The sequence below is a fragment of the Alternaria alternata genome, assembly GCF_001642055.1.
Source record: "Alternaria alternata strain SRC1lrK2f unplaced genomic scaffold CC77scaffold_46, whole genome shotgun sequence".
NCBI lineage: Eukaryota > Fungi > Ascomycota > Dothideomycetes > Pleosporales > Pleosporaceae > Alternaria > Alternaria alternata.
The window spans coordinates 18,721-39,725 of NW_017306235.1; the positions used below are offsets into that span (position 1 = coordinate 18,721).

General features: G+C 51.6%; 9 protein-coding genes across 9 annotated transcripts; 4 read left to right on the forward strand and 5 right to left on the reverse strand.

Annotated features, from left to right (window-relative positions):
• Positions 1-1,211: 1,211 nt before the first annotated feature.
• On the reverse strand, positions 1,212-3,584 carry CC77DRAFT_977479 (hypothetical protein). The gene has a single exon (XM_018535970.1). It carries the CDS (start codon positions 3,518-3,520, stop codon positions 1,433-1,435), a length of 2,088 nt encoding a protein of 695 aa, XP_018378741.1. The 5' UTR covers positions 3,521-3,584; the 3' UTR covers positions 1,212-1,432.
• A 633-nt stretch (positions 3,585-4,217) lies between these two features.
• Positions 4,218-5,886, reverse strand: CC77DRAFT_951244 (hypothetical protein; the record flags this gene model as incomplete). The annotated part of the gene is made up of 4 exons (XM_018535367.1): positions 4,218-5,562; positions 5,612-5,686; positions 5,737-5,766; positions 5,816-5,886. 4 exons carry the CDS (start codon positions 5,884-5,886, stop codon positions 4,218-4,220), a joined length of 1,521 nt encoding a protein of 506 aa, XP_018378742.1.
• A 536-nt stretch (positions 5,887-6,422) lies between these two features.
• CC77DRAFT_1014921 (ARM repeat-containing protein) lies at positions 6,423-9,528 on the forward strand (the record flags this gene model as incomplete). Its single annotated transcript, XM_018523925.1, has 4 exons — positions 6,423-6,821; positions 6,888-8,132; positions 8,180-8,682; positions 8,733-9,528. 4 exons carry the CDS (start codon positions 6,423-6,425, stop codon positions 9,526-9,528), a joined length of 2,943 nt encoding a protein of 980 aa, XP_018378743.1.
• Positions 9,529-9,659: 131 nt separating this feature from the next.
• On the reverse strand, positions 9,660-10,478 carry CC77DRAFT_1067970 (hypothetical protein; the record flags this gene model as incomplete). The annotated part of the gene is made up of 1 exon (XM_018529055.1): positions 9,660-10,478. One exon carries the CDS (start codon positions 10,476-10,478, stop codon positions 9,660-9,662), a length of 819 nt encoding a protein of 272 aa, XP_018378744.1.
• Positions 10,479-10,929: 451 nt separating this feature from the next.
• On the forward strand, positions 10,930-12,156 carry CC77DRAFT_951220 (terpenoid synthase; the record flags this gene model as incomplete). The annotated part of the gene is made up of 2 exons (XM_018535366.1): positions 10,930-11,925; positions 11,995-12,156. 2 exons carry the CDS (start codon positions 10,930-10,932, stop codon positions 12,154-12,156), a joined length of 1,158 nt encoding a protein of 385 aa, XP_018378745.1.
• A 303-nt stretch (positions 12,157-12,459) lies between these two features.
• On the reverse strand, positions 12,460-14,247 carry CC77DRAFT_951205 (imidazole glycerol phosphate synthase HisHF; the record flags this gene model as incomplete). The annotated part of the gene is made up of 3 exons (XM_018535365.1): positions 12,460-12,549; positions 12,619-14,058; positions 14,125-14,247. 3 exons carry the CDS (start codon positions 14,245-14,247, stop codon positions 12,460-12,462), a joined length of 1,653 nt encoding a protein of 550 aa, XP_018378746.1.
• A 169-nt stretch (positions 14,248-14,416) lies between these two features.
• CC77DRAFT_1026742 (hypothetical protein) lies at positions 14,417-15,480 on the forward strand. The gene is made up of 3 exons (XM_018526319.1): positions 14,417-14,518; positions 14,667-15,035; positions 15,089-15,480. The coding sequence occupies exons 1-3, from the start codon at positions 14,474-14,476 to the stop codon at positions 15,242-15,244; spliced, it is 570 nt and encodes a 189-aa protein (XP_018378747.1). The 5' UTR covers positions 14,417-14,473; the 3' UTR covers positions 15,245-15,480.
• A 186-nt stretch (positions 15,481-15,666) lies between these two features.
• CC77DRAFT_977501 (MFS general substrate transporter) lies at positions 15,667-17,886 on the forward strand. The gene is made up of 2 exons (XM_018535971.1): positions 15,667-16,136; positions 16,193-17,886. The coding sequence occupies exons 1-2, from the start codon at positions 15,977-15,979 to the stop codon at positions 17,827-17,829; spliced, it is 1,797 nt and encodes a 598-aa protein (XP_018378748.1). The 5' UTR covers positions 15,667-15,976; the 3' UTR covers positions 17,830-17,886.
• A 584-nt stretch (positions 17,887-18,470) lies between these two features.
• On the reverse strand, positions 18,471-20,660 carry CC77DRAFT_1067975 (plastidic glucose transporter 4; the record flags this gene model as incomplete). The annotated part of the gene is made up of 5 exons (XM_018529056.1): positions 18,471-19,256; positions 19,316-19,547; positions 19,603-19,900; positions 19,954-20,158; positions 20,214-20,660. The coding sequence occupies 5 exons, from the start codon at positions 20,658-20,660 to the stop codon at positions 18,471-18,473; spliced, it is 1,968 nt and encodes a 655-aa protein (XP_018378749.1).
• Between the last annotated feature and the right edge of the window lie 345 nt (positions 20,661-21,005).

Sequence of the window (21,005 nt, forward strand, 5' to 3'; positions counted from 1 at the left end):
ATCTAGCCTAGCAACCGCGAGTAGGTAACAGTAATTGCTGCAATTAACGCTGCTGGCTAGACAATCCCACCGTTCCTTATCTTTGCTGGCAAGTATCACCTATCTGCCTAGTACGAGGAAGCAGATATCCCACGCGACTAGGCAATTGCTGTCAGCGACAACGGCTAGACGACTAACAAGCTAGAATTTGAGTGGCTTAAGCACTTTGTTAAGCATACAGAGGGCAAGGTGGTCAGAGCACGACGGCTGCTTATCCTTAATGGCCATGAGAGCCACCACTCTCTTGAGTTTCAAGAGCTCTGTAAGGAGAGCAATATCTACACGCTCTGTATGCCAGCTCACTCATCTCACCTACTGCAGCCTCTTGACGTAGGCTGCTTCTCGCCTATGAAGCGCGCGTACAGCCGTGAGATTAAGGCTCTGATGCGCTACAATATTAATCATATCACTAAGCTCGAATTCCTGCCAGCCTTTAAAGCAGCCTTTGATCGATCGTTTACCTCAGCCAATATCTGCTCAGCTTTTCGAGGCGCAGGCCTAGCCCCTCTCTAGCCAGACGCTGTTCTATCAAAGCTCAACGTGCAGCTGCGTACGCCTACTCCACTAGCTACTCTCGCAGAGCCTCTCTAGGAGGCTCGTACACTAAGCAACGTACGTGAGCTTAAAGCTTAATTAACGTTAATACGTAATCGCGTGCGACAGCATAAGAGCTCATTACTAGCCTTAATTATTAAGGCGATCTACTAGCTTAAAAAGGGGGCTAAGGTAATAATGCTCTTAGCTAAGCTTATGCGCGATTAGATTACCTGCCTTAAGAGAGCTAATAAGGCAGCAACTAAGCGTAGGCAGCGCAAAAAGAAGCAAATATAGAAGCGTAGGACCTTAACAAAGGAAGAGGGAGAGGATATACTAGCTTAAAAGGAGGCTAACTAGCAGATTAAGCATAAACAGCGTTAAGGTAGTAAGCGATTAGGCCTTAGCCGCTAGGCTATTGCACGCTGCAGGAGATGCAGAGAGACTAGGCACAACTTACAAACGTGTAAAAAAGATGCTGTAGATACTATTTAATCTATTATGTTAGCCCCTTTATTCTACCTTATTCTGTTGTTGCGTTGCGTAGCTTTTAAGGTGATTAAAGTTAGTGAGGTGGACGACTCGCTTATAAAACACGTTACAAAGTAAAATCCTGTTGTAAACTCCTCGCGGGTACAACACGCCCTGCTGGCTGACCTTCACCATTCATACAACGATCACAGTATCGTACTATAGAAGATGCAAACCGCAAATGGCACATTCAGAATAATCATGAAGAACAAGTTAGGAACGGTATTTCTACGTAGTGTATTCCTCTAATTCCTTGTTGACATCGAGAGCCACCTTCATACCTGCCGGTTTCCTCACTTCAGACTGAGGTATGATTGCTAACAGATGATCATCGCAGGCGAATCACATTCACCTCCCACTGGTTTTTTCCTGAAACGTATGGCTCTGCTGGAGAGAGACCGAGGATTCCCCAGCCTCCAAATTTGTCATCGGGTGTATCTACCTCCTCCATCGCTTCTCCATTCATGATGTCAGGGATATATGCGGGGGAGGCAACAAGAAAGTATGAGCCAGTACGCCGAAGCACCATGGGTATTGGACAGCCGAACAGTATCCATATCTCGTCACCAGAATTCACCAGGGCCTTTCCTTCCGTGATGGCAAGAGTAGTGGTAGGAACCGTGGTAGGAGTGACTTTCGAAGATATGATAGATGCCAGACATCCGGAGGATAAAGTCTTATGCACCAATTGCATAAAGTTTTCGAAGCGCTCAGTCTTTACACACGTCTCCTGAACTGAATTTGATTCTCCTTCAACGTAGAGGCACTGAAGACATGAGGGGCAAAGACCAAGAGATTTTCGCAAAGCCAGAAGTGCAGCTCTAATCTTCCTTTCAGAATAGTCAAAAACCTCCGTTGCACAAGGAAGCAAATCGACAATGCGAAGATCAGGATTGACAAGAGAGTGACCAAGCAGAACACCGGTGTAGACAACCGCTTCATTTTCGTTGAAGTAGTCGCGAGGTATGCGAAGCTCAGCCATAGCTGGGCCGGTGAGAGTGAATGCAAGCTTTTTGATATCGTCATAGTGGTATACGGCAGACTCTACGGTAGAAACGAATAGGTTTAACAAAACCCAGAGTGGAGTCAAGGCGTTATTGGTGGTTGAGAGCGTTTGATCGACCGTAGCGTACTTGAAGCCCCTAGCGTATAGAACACCATCATCCATATCGCCTTGGAAAGGTGTACCGTACATAGGTAAGTCTCCGACAGCATGGAAGGCGCTCAGGAAATATTCCGCATTTCCCGGAGAGTCCCAATTCGGAGCCCACGAAGGTAAGTCCTGGATATTATCGTTGGGATTAGTGGAGGTTTTGGTCACGGCTAAGAATAAGAGGCCGTTACATTTGAAAAGCAGAAGCCGAGCAACTCTGAGGTACTTTTCGGCAAGGCTTTGTTCGTAGTCCGCCTGGGAACCGTCGTCTTCATAGTCGATGACCAAGTTTAAGACTGCCGTCACCCGATCCCTCGAATCCGTTAACTTTAAGGCTTGTGACTGCCGCAGCATACCCAACATGTAAATCGGGCTCGTACTCAGATGCGGACCCCACTTTCTAGGATCGAGCGCCCAAGCTGCCATTGGCTTCTCAAGCGACCAATCTGGCTCGAGAGTGTATGGGTCGACTGGCACCTGCATTTCCACCATTGCCCGCCAACAGGCTAAATTCCGCGAAGGAGCCTTGGTTGTCGAATCTAGCGGTCTGAATAGGCTCCATGGATCATCAGTATTGAATGGTCCCATACCATCAGTCAACTTTCGGAAAATCTGAAGTTGAAACGCCATCAGGCAATTCCCAGGGATATCTACCCCTCGGCAATAGAATACCAACTCAGGTGCGAACACAAGCTCCTGTTGTATCCAGAGTCTGTTCCAGTACTCATCCTGAAGAAGCGGCAGAAGTATTCTCCAGAACTCGGGATCTTCGCCCAGCTGATCGATTGTTCCTTCCAAGTCAAGAGTCAAGAGCTTTCGAACAACGGGATTCTCTGGAGAAAGATCTATATCGATCCAGGCTCTCACAGTCTTGGACCGAGAATATATTTCTTTCATTAGGTGGACCTGGTTACCGCGCTCTTTGATGTCGCGTTGATTGATGCACACAGCGTCTGCCCAAAGATAACGTACACTGTCCCGGAGACGCACATGCCTCAAAGCGTTTTCCAGCGATTCAGTCACAGGAAATAATTCATCGTCGAGAAATATTCTGCCCTTAGGTGATAATGGATTTCCCCACATGCACGAAAGTGCGTCGTACGCCGGGTCGCTTTCAATTGCCGCAACACGCAATCGGCAATGCAGTGGATCCTCGAACGACCCAGGAAGGAGTTCCAAGATTCGGATATCGCCAGTCGTGTGCCAGCGTCGTTCGCCTTCTCTTAAAGGTGAATACTTGTAGTTTCCAATGTGATGGTCCATCTTGGAGAATTCCTGATGATACTGGCTTTCGATATGTTTGTATCTGCGACGTTGGACTGTGGAATGAATACTGATATGTGGGATACGGCATCATTATACAGCAATATAAAGCTGCACTGCCTACCCACTAGATTGGCCAATGCAGCGACCCCAGCGGCACAGCTGAGGCACAGCAGTAGACATTGGACGAAAAGCTCCCAGTTGCTGTCGAGGTGCTGACCGGAATCTGCACAGCCATCCGCCAATAGCCATTAACGTACAGCCGCTTGCCAATCGGCAGCAAGGCGCCAACAGCATCGTAAATTACGGTTGTAAGATGGCTATATATTTGTTGCATTAGCTGTGGTACACAAAAACTGCATTAAACAGGTGTTTGTAAGGTGTACGTGGATTGAAGTTCGTTTGGTGTGAAAGCACCCCTCCAACGTTGCTTCTTGGGGTTTTCCTCAACCCAGGGATATTATTAGTCAGAAAGCGGAAAGTATTATCCTCTATCTATTAACATGAGCTGAGCAATTTTCGAGTGTAATGTCCATCTTGAATAGTATAACTCATTTTATAGACCCGATTTGCGCTAGCACACTCTCTATGTCCTGGTGGTGGTATCTCATTGCAAATTACACGTTACTGCTTCTCCCCACTCGCTGTCTTCATGCATAACAACCAAATCTAACCCATCTCTATAAACCACCTCAATTCAACTAACAGCAGCATTCGTCGCAACAGGCGCATTTAACAAGCCTGCACTCGCCTCGTTCTCCAGACTGATCTTCATCTCCAGCCAAGAGTAAAAGTTCGGACTCTTGCAAAAAGTCTCGTACAGTCCATCCCTGGCGCGATGGCGTTGAATAGGCCCAGAGCCGCGAAACTTGACACTCGTACCGTGTTTGCTTACGCTGCTCATGAGATCTGGTACATGGAAGCTGGCATATCTGTTGTTGCCGCCTGGCGTCACTATGTTAGACGTTGCGAGGTATCGGTTGATGGGCGATATGAACTGTGCGGTAAGGTCTGCGAAATGGCGACGGATGATAGGACCGAGTTCGCGGGTTTGATCGCCGAGTTTGAGCAGAGTTTCGATCTGCGATACGACAGTCGGGTCTGATTTGAAGAAGCGTTTAGAGGGAGTGTGGACTTCAATACCGCCGCCGGGGAGGTCTAGAAGTGCGTTGCGACTTGATTTGTGGTGGAGCGAGTGATGGCGACGTGTTGGAACTGGGCCGTCAAAGTTCTGGAGATAGAGGATGTGTGGCCGGGCTTTGTGGCTGGCTTCTGCTGCTGCGACGATGCGTTTCAACAGGAAAGGGTTGGTGATGCCGATGACAAATGAGGTTGGGGTTCCACCGTCGATGCCGATGCTTTTGAAGTTGGCTTGCATGGTCATGTAGGGTTTGACCACACCTGCGTATGGCACGGGGCAAATGAGATCGACCAGCGACGAGACGGCTTCGCTCGCCAGTTGTGGTGACTTTGCGATGACGATGACGCTTTCGCAGAGTATCAGCTTCTCGTACAGTACGTAAAGGTCGGTGATGCAGGGCATATAGTGCATGATGTTGTCCCAGGAGCCGATAGGTTCATAGGCGTAGATGGACAAGGGTATATCTGAGATTAGTGGCGTGGGCCCTGGGAGTCCTTGCAGGGGGAAGGCACGATGTGGTGCAATGTCCAAAGTCAGTGTGGTGCCCATGAATGGGAGATGGTGACGTCCCAGAGCTGGAGGCTCCCATGTGTTCATCTGCGAGTGTGCAGATTCTATAGTTGTCGGATCGCTGAGATGTCCCGACTCTGTCATCTTTTGCAAGATGCGATGATGGAAGGAAGTGAAGTTGTGGTGTGAGATCAGAACAAGAGTTCTCTGGTTGAAGCTTCTCTTCATGGTATCATCGAACTCTTGGCGGAAGATACACGAGCCGTAAAAGGTGTCAGCGCTGCCATGAGGGGCATTCGGCGAACTTAGTTTGATGTCAGGCGAATTGTTGGTAATGGCGAAGTCGTAAGAGAGATCCTCGGCTGTCTCTGTGTTCTGTTGCTCAGGGAAGCTAGACGCGTCTTAGATTGGCACGACACAGGACTGGCTGATTCAGGTACCTGTTGAAGCATATAGCACTCAAGTCGGCCGTCGTAAAGGGCACATCTGGTGGGTACAGTATCTCGATTTCTGGGCTACCAAACTCAATACATTTCTCATAGACATGACACTAGCAATTACCTACCCGATATCGACATTGAAGTTGCAGACGATACTGCTGCCGTAAGCACTCGCCACTCAGGGCAGAGACATGCAGGACTTACAAAGCCACAGCCCAGTGCTTGAAGCCGCCAGTCGCGATGGGCGAGACTTTTGGTTCCTTTAGTTTTTCCATGTCTTCCTCTCGCTGGGAGCGACGGTGAGGCTTCAGAAACTTATTCTTAAACCTGTCCATGGACCAGCTTGTGGCACCTGACAGGTGCAGGTGAACTGCGAGTGAGGTGAGGCGGCGACGGGCAAGGGCGTTGGCCAGAGCGAGCGAGTGACTTGGACAGACTAAGCGCCTAGCGGCAAGGGGAGCTGCCAATCGTCATGACAGCTGTGGTCGTGAGGAAGGGCAGTTGTGCGTCGTCGAGACATGTTGAGATGGGCGTGGGGAGTTTGTTTTGGGACATGTCTCGTCTATCGGCGGGTTCTAGTGGGCAGGGATGGGGGCGCTTGTGTAGGTGTACGATGACGTGCGGGCCCGGCTCGCATGCATGGTTCGCTCGGCTGCTGCTGGCTGTATCGTGAGCGAGCAAACACCAACATACGCGACCACCGACCCCGACCCCGACCCTGACCCCGCAGCAAAGCATAGAGCGCAAGATGCGACAAGCTGCCTGCTGCACCATGTAGATTTGTCCCCCACATGTAGAGTTGTCCCCCACCATGGACGTCAACATCACCAAAGCCCTCAATGACAAGCTCTACGACAAGCGCAAGAGCGGCGCGCTCGAGCTCGAGGGCCTCATCCGGGACGCTCTCGCCGCCCAGGACCACGACAGGATAGCCCGCATCGTGCACCAGCTCTGCCACGAGTACGCTTATGCGGTTCACCAGCCCCACGCCCGCAACGGCGGTCTCATCGGACTCGCGGCTGCCTCGATAGCCCTGGGCCCAGAAGTCGCCCGCTATCTCGAGGAGATCGTGCCCCCCGTCCTGGCCTGCTTCGGCGACCAAGATGCGCGTGTCAGGTACTATGCATGCGAGAGCATGTACAACATCGCAAAGGTGGCCAAGGGCGAGATACTCGTCTACTTCAACCACGTCTTTGACGCGCTCTGCAAGGTGAGGACATGGCTACCGCACAAACTCCCCTCGTGAGACCAGGCTAACACGGCCCGGACCGTCCAGATGGCTGCAGATTCAGAGCTCTCTGTCAAGAACGGGGCAGAACTATTGGATCGCCTGATCAAAGACATCGTCTCAGAGTCAGCCGCCAGCTACGTCTCTGTGCTACACGACACACCCGATCAGGACGACCCCGAAGACGAACCCCACCCGTTCGCCTTCAACCTCGAACGCTTCCTGCCCCTCCTCGAAGAGCGCATCAACGTCTTGAACCCCTTCACGCGCTCTTTCCTCGTGGCATGGATCACCCTGCTCGACTCCATACCCGATCTCGAGCTCATCGCCCACCTCCCACGCTTCCTCGGCGGCCTCTTCAAGTTTCTGAGCGACAGCAACCAGGATGTATACACCATGACGCAGCAGGCGCTAGACCGATTTCTTGCTGAGATCAAGAAGATTGCACGCATCAAGAAGGGTATAGCCGACAGCAAAGGGGGCAACGAGAAACTAGAACGCAGGCACTCTACGGGTAGCATCCATAGTGGAAGCGAAGCGACAGACAGCACGCCCCTCGAGCTCGACAATTCCATCGACGAGAAGGGCGATGCAAGTGGAGAGAGTGCTTCTGTCTCCGGCGACAGTGGAAGGTCTGTCAACGGAGACGGAAACTGGATACCTGGCCAGGACGTGCACGTCGACCATCCCAAGATTCTTGAGATCCTGGTTGACTTTTTGGTTCCCCCACCAGACACGGAAGAAGAGCAGACTGAGATACTGCTGACAGCACTCCGCTGGATTGACAACTTCTTCGACATATGCCCAGAAGACATCATGCCGTTTGTCCCAAGTCTCTTGTCCCACGTCCTGCCACGAATGTCACATGAAGTCGACACCGTTCGCAAGGCTGCAGTCAAGGTTAACGCTTCGTTGATGGACTATATCCTGTCATTGTCTGATGACAACCGCCCCCGCGACGGTGCTGCAGGTGGACAAATCCAGCTACCTCCTTCCCTATCTGAGCTAGGCAAAGAGCTCACTGGAACACAGCGGCGAGATTCTAATCTATCTGGCCGATTGCTCAAGGCAGTCATTCGAGATCAAGCCAACAAGGCTGAATCGCCCGATGGCAAGGGCACACGCTCCCCCACACCAGCAGAAGAAAGAGGCACATCGCCGCGTCCAATACCAGAGCTGGACTACCAAGCTGCTGTTAGTGCTCTGACCCTGCAGTTTCTAAATGAACACGAGGCCACTCGCGTTGCGGCCATAGCATGGCTGATAATGCTGCACAGGATGGCACCTGGCAGAGTAAGTACAGGCTTTTCGGTAACAAAGTCATTGCTGACAATCTGCAGATACTGACAGTGGACGACGGTACCTTTCCTGCGCTGCTCAAGACCCTTTCTGATCCTTCGGATGCTGTGGTCACGCGTGACCTGCTACTTCTGTCACAAATATCCCTGCACAGCGACGATACATACTTTACTTCCTTCATGGTCAATCTCCTGAAGCTGTTCTGTACGGACCGCCGACTTCTTGAGACCCGTGGCAATCTCATCATCAGGCAGCTCTGCATAACACTGAGCGCAGAGCGCATATATCGCACCATGGCTGATTGTCTTGCGAAAGATGAGGATGTCGAATTTGCTAGCATCATGGTCCAGAATCTCAACAACAATCTGATCACTGCACCAGAGCTCGCCGATTTACGAAGACGACTCAGGAATCTAGACAATAAGGACGGACAATCTTTCTTCGTCATTTTGTTTAAAGCGTGGTGCAACAATGCTGTGGCCACCTTCTCACTGTGTCTTCTTGCCCAAGCTTATGAGCAAGCATACCACTTGCTCCAGGTTTTGTATGTTTGGCCCTGTGAAATTATATAGGACAGCCTGCTAACCCTACCAGTGCGGATCTTGAGATGACAGTCAACATGCTCATACAAATCGACAAGCTCGTTCAGCTCTTAGAATCTCCCGTCTTCACATGTAAGATCTTCGACTCTTCAAACCCAAGTATTCCCGCTAACAGTACTGGCCTAGACCTTCGAATGCAACTCCTCGAGCCGGAACGGTACCCGCATCTCTACAAGTGCATGTACGGTCTGCTCATGCTACTGCCTCAATCATCGGCTTTTGCAGCGCTTAAGAACCGCCTCAACAGCGTCTCGGCCATCGGCTACCTGCACATTGCGCCGCAACGCAGCAGCTCGACGTATGTTCACCCTTCCTCCTCCTCTCCTACTTTAAACCACTTGCGGCAAAAAAGCTCAGAAGTTGGCTCGAACAGCAGTAGTAGCAGCGGTATTCCGTCGTCTGGGGGACCCAGTGCTTCGACATTCGAACGCCCAGGCCGGTTGAAACCCAGAGATGGTCTGGGTGGACCGGAAGCGGGTGGCAGCGTGAAGTGGACAGAGTTGCTGGAGAGATTCAAGCAAACGCAGGAAAAAGCCAGGCGTAGTCAGCGGATGGCCAGCATGGGTGAAGAGGAAGAGGTGCAGGAGAAGATGGGACCGACTGCCCCTACGCCACCTATACCACCCAAACCTGCAGGACTAAGGCCTGGTAGTCCGGCGGGCGCCATGAGGCCACCTCCCGCGCCTGTGCCGCCAGGTCCAGCGCAGGGGCATAAGCCCAGGTCCAGTCTAAGTAACCTGGGGCGATTTGCTGGGGGTGTAGCCGGAAGACGAAAGGACAAGAAGTAAGACTCGATAGTCGTTTCTAGCTTTGTGATTTATGCGTTGGCGTAAGTGGACACAACTGCATTGTGGGCGTTGTCTGGGAGCAGTAATGATGGGTATTTTTCCAAGCATGACTGGCGTAATCTGATCCATCTTCAGCGATGTTTACCCTTCCTGAACCTAATCCCATCCCCGTCTTTCTCCTTCCATGCCGTTGTGTCACCCTCTTTTCCGTCTTCGTCGCCCAAGACCCAAGTTTTGACAATCTCCTTGATCTCGGGCTTCTTCTTCTCCACCCTCTTTGCCTCGCGCACCTTTCTCACGTAACCACTGTAGACAGCCACTTCTGCAACTGCAATACCCAACGACCCTCCCATGCTCAGTCCCAATCTACTTCCCACACTCCAGTGTCGCGCTGCAACCCAGATGAAGACCGCAACACAGACTATCGAAATAAGGATATTTATAATCAAAATGATCTGGCGGTGCACTTCTTCATAGGAGAGGTCGTCTTCTTCACTGGTGGTTTGCGTTGCCCCAAGTGAAAAGGGCTCTGGGGCACGAGGGAAACGCTGGGAGAAGGACTCGCGTGTTGGTGGGGGATGCAGCATGCGCTCATAAGAGAGGGCTTCTTGCTCAGCGCGGAGACGGGCCATCAGGGCGAGGTATTCGGGTGTCTGGGTAGGTTTGGGAGGAGGGGGCGGGATGTAGACTGTTGTGTTGGCGAGGAGGGCGGCGAGGGTTAGGGGTGTGGTTTCTTGGTCGTCCTCTGTGTCTTGAGTATCCTTGGAGACATGGCTCTTGAGCAGCTTGGATAGGTCGATCAACTGGCTGTGGGAGATGGGATTCCCAACTTTGGGTTCTGCCAGCGCAGGCGAGTCGGCGTGCTGGAGTTTTGCGTATCCGTCGGCGGATAGGTGTTTGGCTTTTGCGACTGCCCGGACGATGCCGGGAGTCATAGTAAGCAGGACCATTTTGGATTATCGTGTGTTGTAAGAAACGCTGTCACCTTGTCACCAGGCACGCGGGTGAGCAGACGCGACAGGGATATGCGGAACCCAGGGAAGCTAGCGCTCCGAACGTCATGGATATTTTGACTTGGTCAAATCTAGCCGATAGCTGCGGGCGAATGTCCACCACCACCCTCTTTGCACGCCCCAAAGACGCTGATACAGCCCCTCAATTGCACCCTCTCTTTCTTTTTGCCGAGACAATTTTGAGCTAGACCCTTCGATGACGAGCCGAACACCCCGGCTTGCGACCTCTGTCGCGCGACAGCAAACTTCCTTCTCTCTATCGCGCCGCTCCACATGTCCCAACCGCTCAATACACACCCATAATGCGACGACACCGACGCTCCACCACCCTTCACGGCGGCGGAACCAGTCCTCGTGGGCTGCCGCCGTCAACGTAGCGCAAAATGTCATGTCTTCGCCGCCACCAGATGCGCCCATCAAGATGGACCCTTTCCAAACCGTTGCCCGCGAAATGAAGTTTCTCACTGGAAATATTCGACAATTACTCGGCTCGGGCCACCCGACCCTCGACACAGTCGCCAAGTACTACACACAGAGTGAGGGGAAATATGTACGGCCCATGTTGGTATTGCTTATGAGCAGGGCCACGGCACTTACGCCGCGGGGTTCAAGAGGAGGCATGGGCATCGGGGCCCAGAGCGCCGATATTTCGATAACCAACCCCCGGATCCTGGCAGACGAGAATCCAGATCAGAGTCCCATTAGCAGTATACGACACGACTCGGCGTATACCGCTGAAGACAGCGACATCCTCCCGTCCCAACGCCGCTTAGCAGAAATCACCGAACTCATCCACACAGCCAGTCTCCTCCACGACGATGTCATCGACCACTCCGTCTCCCGCCGCTCCGCGCCCTCGGCCAACATTGAGTTTGGCAACAAAATGGCCGTTCTAGCAGGCGACTTCCTGCTCGGAAGAGCGTCCGTTGCGCTGGCCCGACTCCGCGATCCAGAGGTCACGGAACTTTTGGCTACTGTCATCGCAAACCTGGTCGAGGGCGAATTCATGCAGCTCAAGAACACGGCGCGGGATGAGAAGAACCCTTCGTGGACCGAAGACACAGTCACTTACTACTTGCAAAAAACATACCTCAAATCTGCGTCGCTCATTTCTAAAAGTTGTCGCGCTGCCGCTATTCTGGGAGGTTCGTCCCCTGAGGTCGTCGAGGCGGCGTATCTGTACGGCAAGAACCTTGGTCTGGCATTTCAACTTGTGGACGATATGCTGGATTACACTGTTAGCGAGGCTGAGTTGGGTAAGCCGGCCGGTGCAGATTTGGAACTCGGACTTGCGACGGCACCGTTGTTGTTTGCGTGGAAGGATGACCAGAGTTTGGGCAAATTGGTTGGAAGGAAGTTTTCGCAGCAGGGCGATGTTCAACGGGTGAGTAAAAAGAGTCGTAATTGAGATTTTGGGAGAGTAGGTTCAGGCTGACATTATACGTGACCCCAGGCTCGCGAAATCGTTTCCCAAAGCACAGGGTTAGAACAAACCCGCGCTCTAGCACAAGACTACGTCGACAAAGCCATCGACGCTATATCCTTCTTCCCCGAGAGCGAGGCGAAAACCGGTCTCATCGAAATGTGCACCAAGGTCATGAAGAGGAGGAAATGAGCAAATCTCTGATGCGAAAACAACACATCGGGAATGAGGCCACAAAAGTGATTTCAACGCTTTAGATCTTCGCAGAGGTCCTGTACGAATATCATTTGGTGTATACGGCACGACCACTTACAATACGAGGAGCGTGGTTTTGGAATCTACATGTAGGAAGTCATGTTCATGTGTCGATACGGCAGTACGATGAGTACTTGCATGTCCACTGGTCCATGCTATGTCTGGCGGAGAAACTCTACTTCTGTATATATACATGTTTACGAAATACTAGACAAGTACGACCCAGTTCGTCGGAAGCGTTTAGATGTCATCCTCAAACGGCCGCACGACTTGTCCCTTTTCTTGGAGGTGGTCCTTGACTTGCTTGACTGTGTATTCGCCTCGGTGGAACTAGAAAAGTCGTCAGTATCTTGGGTTACACCTATGCTGTGTATTTTTCTTTTTTTTCAGTGTACTCACCATTCCAGCACCCAACGCAGCATCAGTCTTTGTCTTTGCAAAGACGTCTTCGAAATGGCCTGGGTGTCCCGCGCCACTGCTTGCGATGACAGGAATCTTGATCGCGTTCTTGACATCGTTGATGAGCTCAGTGTCAAATCCACTGTTACTTCCATCTTTGTCTATGCAGTTTAGCAGAATCTCTCCAGCGCCCATGGCTTCTACTGCAGTGACGAGTTGTCGGACGTCAAAGTCGCGGCCCTCGCGCCCGCCCTTGATGGTGCATTGGTACCAGCAGTACTCCTCGCCATTGGGTCCAGGAGTCGAGGTCTTGATAGTGTGGTGGGGTGTGGCGTCTGGTGAGGAGACGTATACGCGTTTTGGATCTACGCTGATGACGACAGCTTGGTTGCCGTATGCAGAGGAGATGGCTTCTATGGCAGTGGTACCTGCTAGCTTGCTACCTCGCGCGTAGTATTCCTCGGCTGCGGTCACGGCATCAGAGCCTATGCTTACTTTGTCGGCGCCAGACTTGAAGTACATGGTTGCAATGTCCAAGGCGGAGATCTTGGTTCCGTCTGTGTCTACTGTATCGCGTATGCCTCCGCCTATTGTCAGGGGAACGAAGACTGTCTCACTGGTTCGGCGCAGGATTTCGAGCATAGGTGTGTCGGCTACGGGGCAGTTACGGAAGGATGTGATGTTCAGGAAGGTGACTTCGTCGGCGCCTTGTTCGTAGTATTTCTTGGCCATTTCGACAGGTTTACCCAGGTTGCGCACTGCATTCCCGGCTCCCTCCTTCTCGCGGACGTCGTATTGGTCACCTTTTGTCACTACGAGATCGCCCTGGTCGTTTGTCCGTACGTCAAGACACGCGATGACGCGTCGTGTCAGTCCTTCTTTCGTCTCAGCCGCCGATGGCTTCTCTGGGAGTTTCTGCCACATATTTCCTTCTAAGAAGGCCTTCAGTACGCGTAGGCCGGCAGCACCACTTTTCTCAGGGTGAAACTGCGTGGCGAAGACGTTCCCCTTGGCTACTGCACCAACGAATTCCTCGTCACCGTATCGTGCGGTTGCGACGGTCCAGCCTTCCTTCTCCAACTTGCCCTCCTCGTATGGCACAGCGTATGTGTGGACATAGTAGTACTTGGAAGTCGGTCGCAGTCCGTATAATGAGTCATCCGTGACTCCGCCGGTGCGCGATGTGTTTGCGCTGTTCCATCCGATGTGGGGTACGCTCTTGTCTGTGTCTTTGAACTTGCGTAGTCGCCCAGGAATAACACCTAGACCTTTGACCTGGGGATCTTCCTCTGAGCTCTCAAACAAGGCCTGTATGCCCACACATATTCCCATGAACGGTTTCCCTGACTTGATGTGTTCGCGAATCGGGTCGGCGTAGCCAGCTTTCTCCAGCTGGGAGAGACAGTGTCCGAAATGGCCGACGCCAGGAATGATAAGTTTCTACGGGCGATGCTGTATCAGCATTTGTCAATTGATGCGCGTTTCTTCGTGGCAAGGTTGTAGTACCTCGGCGGAGGGGACGTCGGCGGGCGTCTTGACCCATTCGACGGTGTAGCCAACCTTCTCGATGGCATTGACGAGAGAGCGGACGTTGCCCGCGACGTAGTCGAGTAGGTGAACAGTCGGCATGGCTGGACAGGTGAGTAGAGGAATGAGTGTAAGAGTGTTGGACTCGAACAGTCACAGGAAATTTGGATGCACCCCGCCGTCATTGGAGGGGCAGTCATAGCGCTAGCCGCTAGTGCCCGCGGACCCCTGTCAAATAATTCTTTGGCTTCATCGTCTCGCGACAGATGCGCGAAGAAACAACCACCACCTCTATCACGTACCGAAACCCCATACCCGCAACGCCAACATGGTGCGAAAGCTAAAGCATCATGAGCAGAAGCTCTTGAAGAAGGTACGGACCGCCTGTTGCTCGCCGCTGCTGTAGCGCATCGCCGTCTGAATACGCCATTCTCTTCACTGTCAATGGCGACATGTCGAGCGCATCAGACGCCTGAAAAGATGTTTGATACTAGTTCCATGATACTGACATGTTTTTGTAGGTCGACTTCAACACGTACAAAAGCGACAATGATCACCGGGAAGCAGCCGTCATGCGTCGCTACGCAATCCAAGGACGCGACGATTACCGAAAATACAATCAGCTCGCCGGATCCCTGCGACAACTTGCCCATCGCGTAGCCGCTCTCGATCCGTCCGACCCCTTCCGTCACAAGCAGGAGGACTTGATCTTGGAGAAGTTGTTCTCCATGGGTCTGCTCGGTACCGGTGGTGGCGGCCGTGGAAAACTCTCAGACGTTGAACACAAGCTTACGGTGTCGGCATTTGCACGGAGGAGGTTACCGGTTGTCATGACTAGGCTACGCATGGCAGATCATGTACAGTCTGCTGTCACACTCGTCGAGCAAGGAGTAAGATCACAGTCGGCTCTCAATCAGGAACTTGGTCACTGACACATTCACAGCATGTCAGAGTCGGTACGGATGTCGTCACGGATCCGGCCTACCTTGTCACAAGGAACATGGAAGATTTTGTCACCTGGGTCGATTCCTCCAAGATCAAGCGCAACATTATGAAATACCGCGACAAGCTGGACGACTTCGAACTCGAGGCGCTATAAGCTCTGACATCTCTTTCATTGGGTGGCGTTAATAAATGCAGCATTTGAAGGCGTTTCGAAATACTCGCGATATCGGGTCATGACACAAATTGATTTTTTTTTCTCGCTATTGAATTCGTTCTTTCGGGTTTCTCGTATACTATGAAGTCAGATTAATGCACGACTCACTTTACAAGGGCGGATGAAGTGCTCCAAGCATTCCATCGCAAAGCTGATGAACCGCGAAACTCTCGCACCACAAATGAAATGTTGGGAAAACCGCGCGGTGACATCGATTACACTACAACAACGGCAGCCATCAAATTCCCCGCGCGATCTCTTTTCGATGGTTGCACAACAGGACAACGATAGCCATCCTCGAGTGGACTGGAAACAGGCATTGGCTATCCTTTTCCGACTGGAGAAGCGCTAACCAATGAGATCTTCCAGGTTACGCCACACAGCATGCTGTTCTTTACCGTGACCGGCAATGACGGTGCTCTCGCTCATTCTGTAGTAAAGGACCAAAGCATACCCGAATGTGAATCGCTTACTGGTGCACAAGTGGCATGTCGCTATCTCCATGCGTGAGTGGGGCGATTTGGGGTTAATCCTGGGGTAGCGAGCGGGTCATAGCAACCAACGGACGTAACGGATGGTGAGGGTGGTATTTAGGATGCCGCTGATCCTTCAAGCTCAGTGTTGGAGATTTTCGAATAGTCCCGTCCAGATCTTCCTTCACCTTGCTTCACCATGGCCGCAAAAGGGGAGAACGAGTCCTCGGCGGCATACATCGAAGCGCTCGACGACAGCACGAACACATCTGATCAAGACGACCGTTTCTCCAGCAATGACGCCAACGAGCAAATCGTCCGTCATTTACAGACCACCGGTGAAGATGTGGGCTTGACTTGTGCGTATCTTGACTGACACACGCCTTCTACACCCACCATATCTAACACAGTGTAGTTCGCACATTGATGGCCGCTGTATCAATGGCCATGTGCTACAACGCCTATTTGTTCACTCTCCTCATCCCGCCAGCCATCCTTACGTACATCAATGCCGAACTTGGTCCAGATCCCAGATATACATGGATTACGATATCATGGAACCTCGGCGGCGCCATGTTCGTCACCGTCGGTGGACGACTCTCCGATATATTCGGCCGACGATGGTTTTTCATTGCGGGAGCTGTGATCCTCATCATTGGCAGCATTGTTTCAGCAACGGGGCAAAGCATCAACCAAATGATCGCCGGTGGTGCTTTGTTCGGCTGCGGCTCCGGATTCCTGGAGATGGCATTTGGTGCGGTCCAAGAGATTGTACCGAGCAAATATCGACATGTTACCATCGGGTTATTCGACGCTGCTTCGATCATATCACAAATCATGCCGTTAGTCAGCTGGGTCATCATCAAGCAGACGGGTAATTGGCGCATCTGCTACTACGTCATGATAGGTTTCCAGACCATCAATCTTGTCCTACTCATCTTCTTCTACCATCCGCCGTCATGGAAAGAGAAGAGGGCTGAACATGGAAAGTCGGCTGGACAGCTCTTGCGAGAGTTTGACTGGTTGGGATTGTTTCTGTTCCTCGCTGGCTGTACCTTGTTTATCGTTGGGGTGTCCTGGGGCGGATCAATGGCTCCGTGGGTTTCTGCGACGGTTCTCGCACCTATCATCATCGGACTGGTGACGTTGATTGGATTGGGATTCTATGAAGCCTACTATACCCAAGCCGCGCCCTTGTTTCCGCCACGTCTCTTCAGAGCTCTCCGTCACTTCACTGTTCCAATGCTCGTCATGGCCATAGGTGGTATGCAATACTACTCCAACGCAACGCTCTGGCCTCGCCTGTCTCAGCTCATCTACGCTAGCGACGAAATCTCCAAAGGTTTGTACGCCGAGGTCCTACCTTTAGGAACCATCATCGGCGGCATCATTGTAGCTTTCAGCAAGATTATCGGTCATCAGCGTTGGGTCATCATGTTCGCCGTCGCTTTACAAACAGCCTGTGTAGGCGCCATGTCCACCTCCACAATGGACAATCCCGCCAAGTCAATCGTTCTGACAGTCATCATTTCGACATGTACCTCTGTCAATCTTCTCAACGGCATGGTCCTGGTAGGCTTTGGTATCGTGTACCAAGAAGACATCGGCACTGCTGCAGGTCTGGCAGGAACTTCTCGTCTTCTCGCTGGCGCGGTGGCCACTGCCATCTTCGGGAATGTCACGAATAACAAGTATGGGGATGTTCTACCTGAGCGCGTTCGTGCTAATCTCGCTCCGTTTAATCTTTCGGCGGATGTCATCACCAGATTGATTGTCGCTGCGAAGGCGAACACTGCGGCTGGGTACGCGGCTATTCCTGGTATCACCCCTGCTATTCGTGCTGCCGCGAGCTTGGGAAATAAGCAAGCGTATCTTGAGGGCGCACACTTGTCGTATCTGGTAGCACTGGCGTTTGGGCTGCTGGGTGTGGTGGCCGCGTTCTTCATTCCGTCGGTGGATAAGAGGAAATACACCAACAAGACTGTTGCGGTGCAGAAACAAGATAGAAGGGTTTTGCAGGAGAAAAACATTGCGGAAACTGGAGGGCCATGAGTTTAATCGCTTCTCGAAGTTCATTCTATCACGGATTCACGTGGTACATGCATTGTCATGGATACATCTTTTCTCATTCAGCTTACCTTTACCTAATATGTTGATGCATTAAATGTGAAGGCTTAACACGTATTTGCTGTGTTTAACCACTCAACTGTCAGCCCCACGCATAGGTATCGATTTGTACGCTCTACACCCAAGCAAAAACAAAAACATACAACAGCGGGGATTCGCTAGTGGTCACCCACCTAACTATTAATCCGCCGGTACACTGCTTGTATATGGCTGAGCGGACGGGAAGCCTAATTTTCAGTGTCCTATGGTCGTATGTGAAAGAACTTGTCTTTTGTAATTTTTATATCGCCTGAGAATCTTCAAGTCCATAGCATTCTGGCCCTCGTAGAATGACCAAATCGACACTGTGTAGAATCTCGGAAGTGAGGTGCTGGTACAGGGAGAATAATCAAGGATGTTTCATTCTTCGATTGATAGTATGACCTATCAGGGTATAACGAGCTAGCTAAGTATGAGGAGATGATACACTCATCAGATCACATCGACAGACCACACCATTACACTGAGCCATGAAGATTCATAAGAGCGTAGCATGCCGATTTTGCAGGTTTGCATCGACAAGACGTTCACATCTTGGTCACCTCGTCCTTCTCTACAATGTTCTTGTCTTCCACTGCACCAACTCCACCGCCACCACTAATAGGTTCATTAACGTAGTCAGCACGGGAGCCTGTCTCGTGAAACTCAAAAAGCGGCTCCATTGGCGCAACATCCTGACGTAGAATGTGTTTCTTCATGTACCACGGCAACTTCTTAGTGTAGTAGGCCGAGAACTTGCGGTTACCCACGTCGAAAACAGTATCCAGTTCTTCCAGAGTGAGAGCTTTGGTCTCTGGCAGGAAGAAGTAGGCGTAGACGAAACCAAAGAAGTTCCAAGCTGCATACCAACAGAATGCACCAGTCGGCGTGAAAGCGGCGCTAAGGGCAGGCCAGGTGAGGGACAGTATGAAGTTGAATCCCCAACATGTTGCAGTGGCGAAAGACATTCCAACGTCGCGTAGATGAAGCGGGAATGCCTCGGCCGAGTACGTGAAGGGCACTGGGCCTTCGCCAGGCGAGTAGACAGCCATGAATGTGTAGATAGCAGCGGCGATTGAACCAAGACGTTGCTGACTTGGTGTGCCATCAGGGTTCTCAGGTAAGTAGAAGGATAATCCGCACCAGAGAAGACAAAGACCCATAAGTGGGAATGTGGTGAGTAGTAGATTCCTTCGTCCAAAGGTATCAATCGTATAGATTGCCGGGATCGCGAAAAGGAAATTCGTTATGCCAGTACCCATAGACGTAAGCAAAGCCTCGGAGGTCGTGAAGCCAGCTTCCTCGAAAATTGCGGTACTGTAGTAGGCGATGACCTGTCAATACTGTCAGCGACTGATGAATGGACTCGAATCAGACAGTGCATAGTACGTACGTTGACTCCGCAGAATTGTTGCATGAACATAACAAAGAAAGCACTCTGTGCGGCGCGACGATTGCGACGCACAGTGAAGAATTCTTTGAAAGCACTCCTGCCTTCTCGCTCTGCGGTTTCAATCTCAAGAAGCTTGTATGCGTAGTACATATCGCGTGCAGCTTGTATCTTGTGCTTGCGTAGTCGGCAAAGTGCGTGGAAAGCTTTGTCGAACTTGCCCTTCTCCATGTACCTTCAACTCTCGTTAGCTCACGATCGAGCTGCTTCAATACAGACCCGTGACTTACCAGCGCGGTGATTCTGGGCAAAAGTATACTTGGACGCAGACAATCATTGGAGGAATACTGGTGGAGGCCAACATCCACCTCCATGGAGAGGTTGGTCCGCCAATAATCGTTACATTCTGGAATGCAACGGAAACGATGAAACCAAGCATGATTCCGAATGCCGTCCACATCTGCCACATCATGGTAAGGGCTCCACGGATGGTCTTGGGCGCAGATTCGGCTGCGTAGACGGGAGTTGTCGATGACTTTGCGCCAACCGCGAAACCGAGCATGAAGCGCGCCACGAGGAGATTTGGCCCTAGGTCAAAAGTCAATCTTGGGTTCTGGTGTAGCTAGGAAGACGTTACTCACAGCTATCGGCAGCTGCCATCCAGATACCGGTGATGAAGGAAATGATACAGGAGATGAAGATGGTACCACGACGTCCGAAATACTTGTTGAGAGGCGCATTGGACCAGCAACCGATGAGACAAGAGCAGAGATACGGGGCTCCATTAAGCAGACCTCGAAGCCAGACTTGGTCCGGTCCGATGTTGAATTCCTCAAAGTAGAATCCCTGTTTAATCGTCAGTACTATAAGACTATGGCATGGAAGCAATGACGCGACGAACCTGAGCGCCGTTGACGGCTGTTTGGTCCATACCCTGTACGATGGCAGAGCCAGCACAGAGTACAACCAAGAAGTACAGCATTTTAGGCTGAGACCATCGATGGTTGATCTCATGCCGTAATAAGTCTTTCTCTTCTGTCGATAGTTGATCGACATATTCGAAGCCATCGTCTCTTTGCCCTACACGAGCGATGAGCGCGCCCTTGCGAAATGCGTCCTGGTCCGCTTGCAGACCCTTTTCAACACACCACGCGTCTACATCGGCTATAACCTGTTCCTCGCTAAGACCTGCCAATGGATTTCGAAGCTTTGCGGCAACGGAAGCTTGTCGGTGCTGACCAGGTCCGGTATGTTCGTGGTGCTGTGTAGTACCAAGGTCGGACTTGCTGCTACCTGACGATGAGAAGGCAGGCTCTGTAGCCTCAATGTCGGGTTTGCGACCAGACATGGTGATGGCTAGAACCAGATATCGAATCTAGGTTGGAACTCCTGGATCAAGTGGAGATACTCGACCGCAAAGTGGATGAGTTGAGAGACACACGATCATACACCTGCAAACCAAGAGGGTCTTGTTATATAGGATCCCGGGGGCACAGCTCACACCCACTTTTCTCTCCATAAAGAGCGGGTCAGGTTTTACTCTGGGGTGACAGTCCCCATGGATTCTCCACACCATCCTGCGCGTTTGGCGCATGTAACTGTACATCGAGATCAGGCACGGGGCGGCCGTACCAAGACATGGAGTTGTGTGTTTACCCAACAAGACATCTCTGGGACTATGTCATTGTGGGCA

Bases quoted from the DNA above. Each gene is read 5' to 3' on its own strand.
- CC77DRAFT_977479 (XM_018535970.1), bottom strand. From the start codon at position 3,520: ATGGACCATCACATTGGAAACTACAAGTATTCACCTTTAAGAGAAGGC.
- CC77DRAFT_977501 (XM_018535971.1), top strand. From the start codon at position 15,977: ATGGCCGCAAAAGGGGAGAACGAGTCCTCGGCGGCATACATCGAAGCG. The intron at 16,137-16,192 runs GTGCGTATCTTG...AACACAGTGTAG, and splicing joins TGAAGATGTGGGCTTGACTT to TTCGCACATTGATGGCCGCT.
- CC77DRAFT_1026742 (XM_018526319.1), top strand. From the start codon at position 14,474: ATGGTGCGAAAGCTAAAGCATCATGAGCAGAAGCTCTTGAAGAAG. The intron at 14,519-14,666 runs GTACGGACCGCC...ATGTTTTTGTAG, and splicing joins AGCAGAAGCTCTTGAAGAAG to GTCGACTTCAACACGTACAA. The intron at 15,036-15,088 runs GTAAGATCACAG...ACACATTCACAG, and splicing joins TCACACTCGTCGAGCAAGGA to CATGTCAGAGTCGGTACGGA.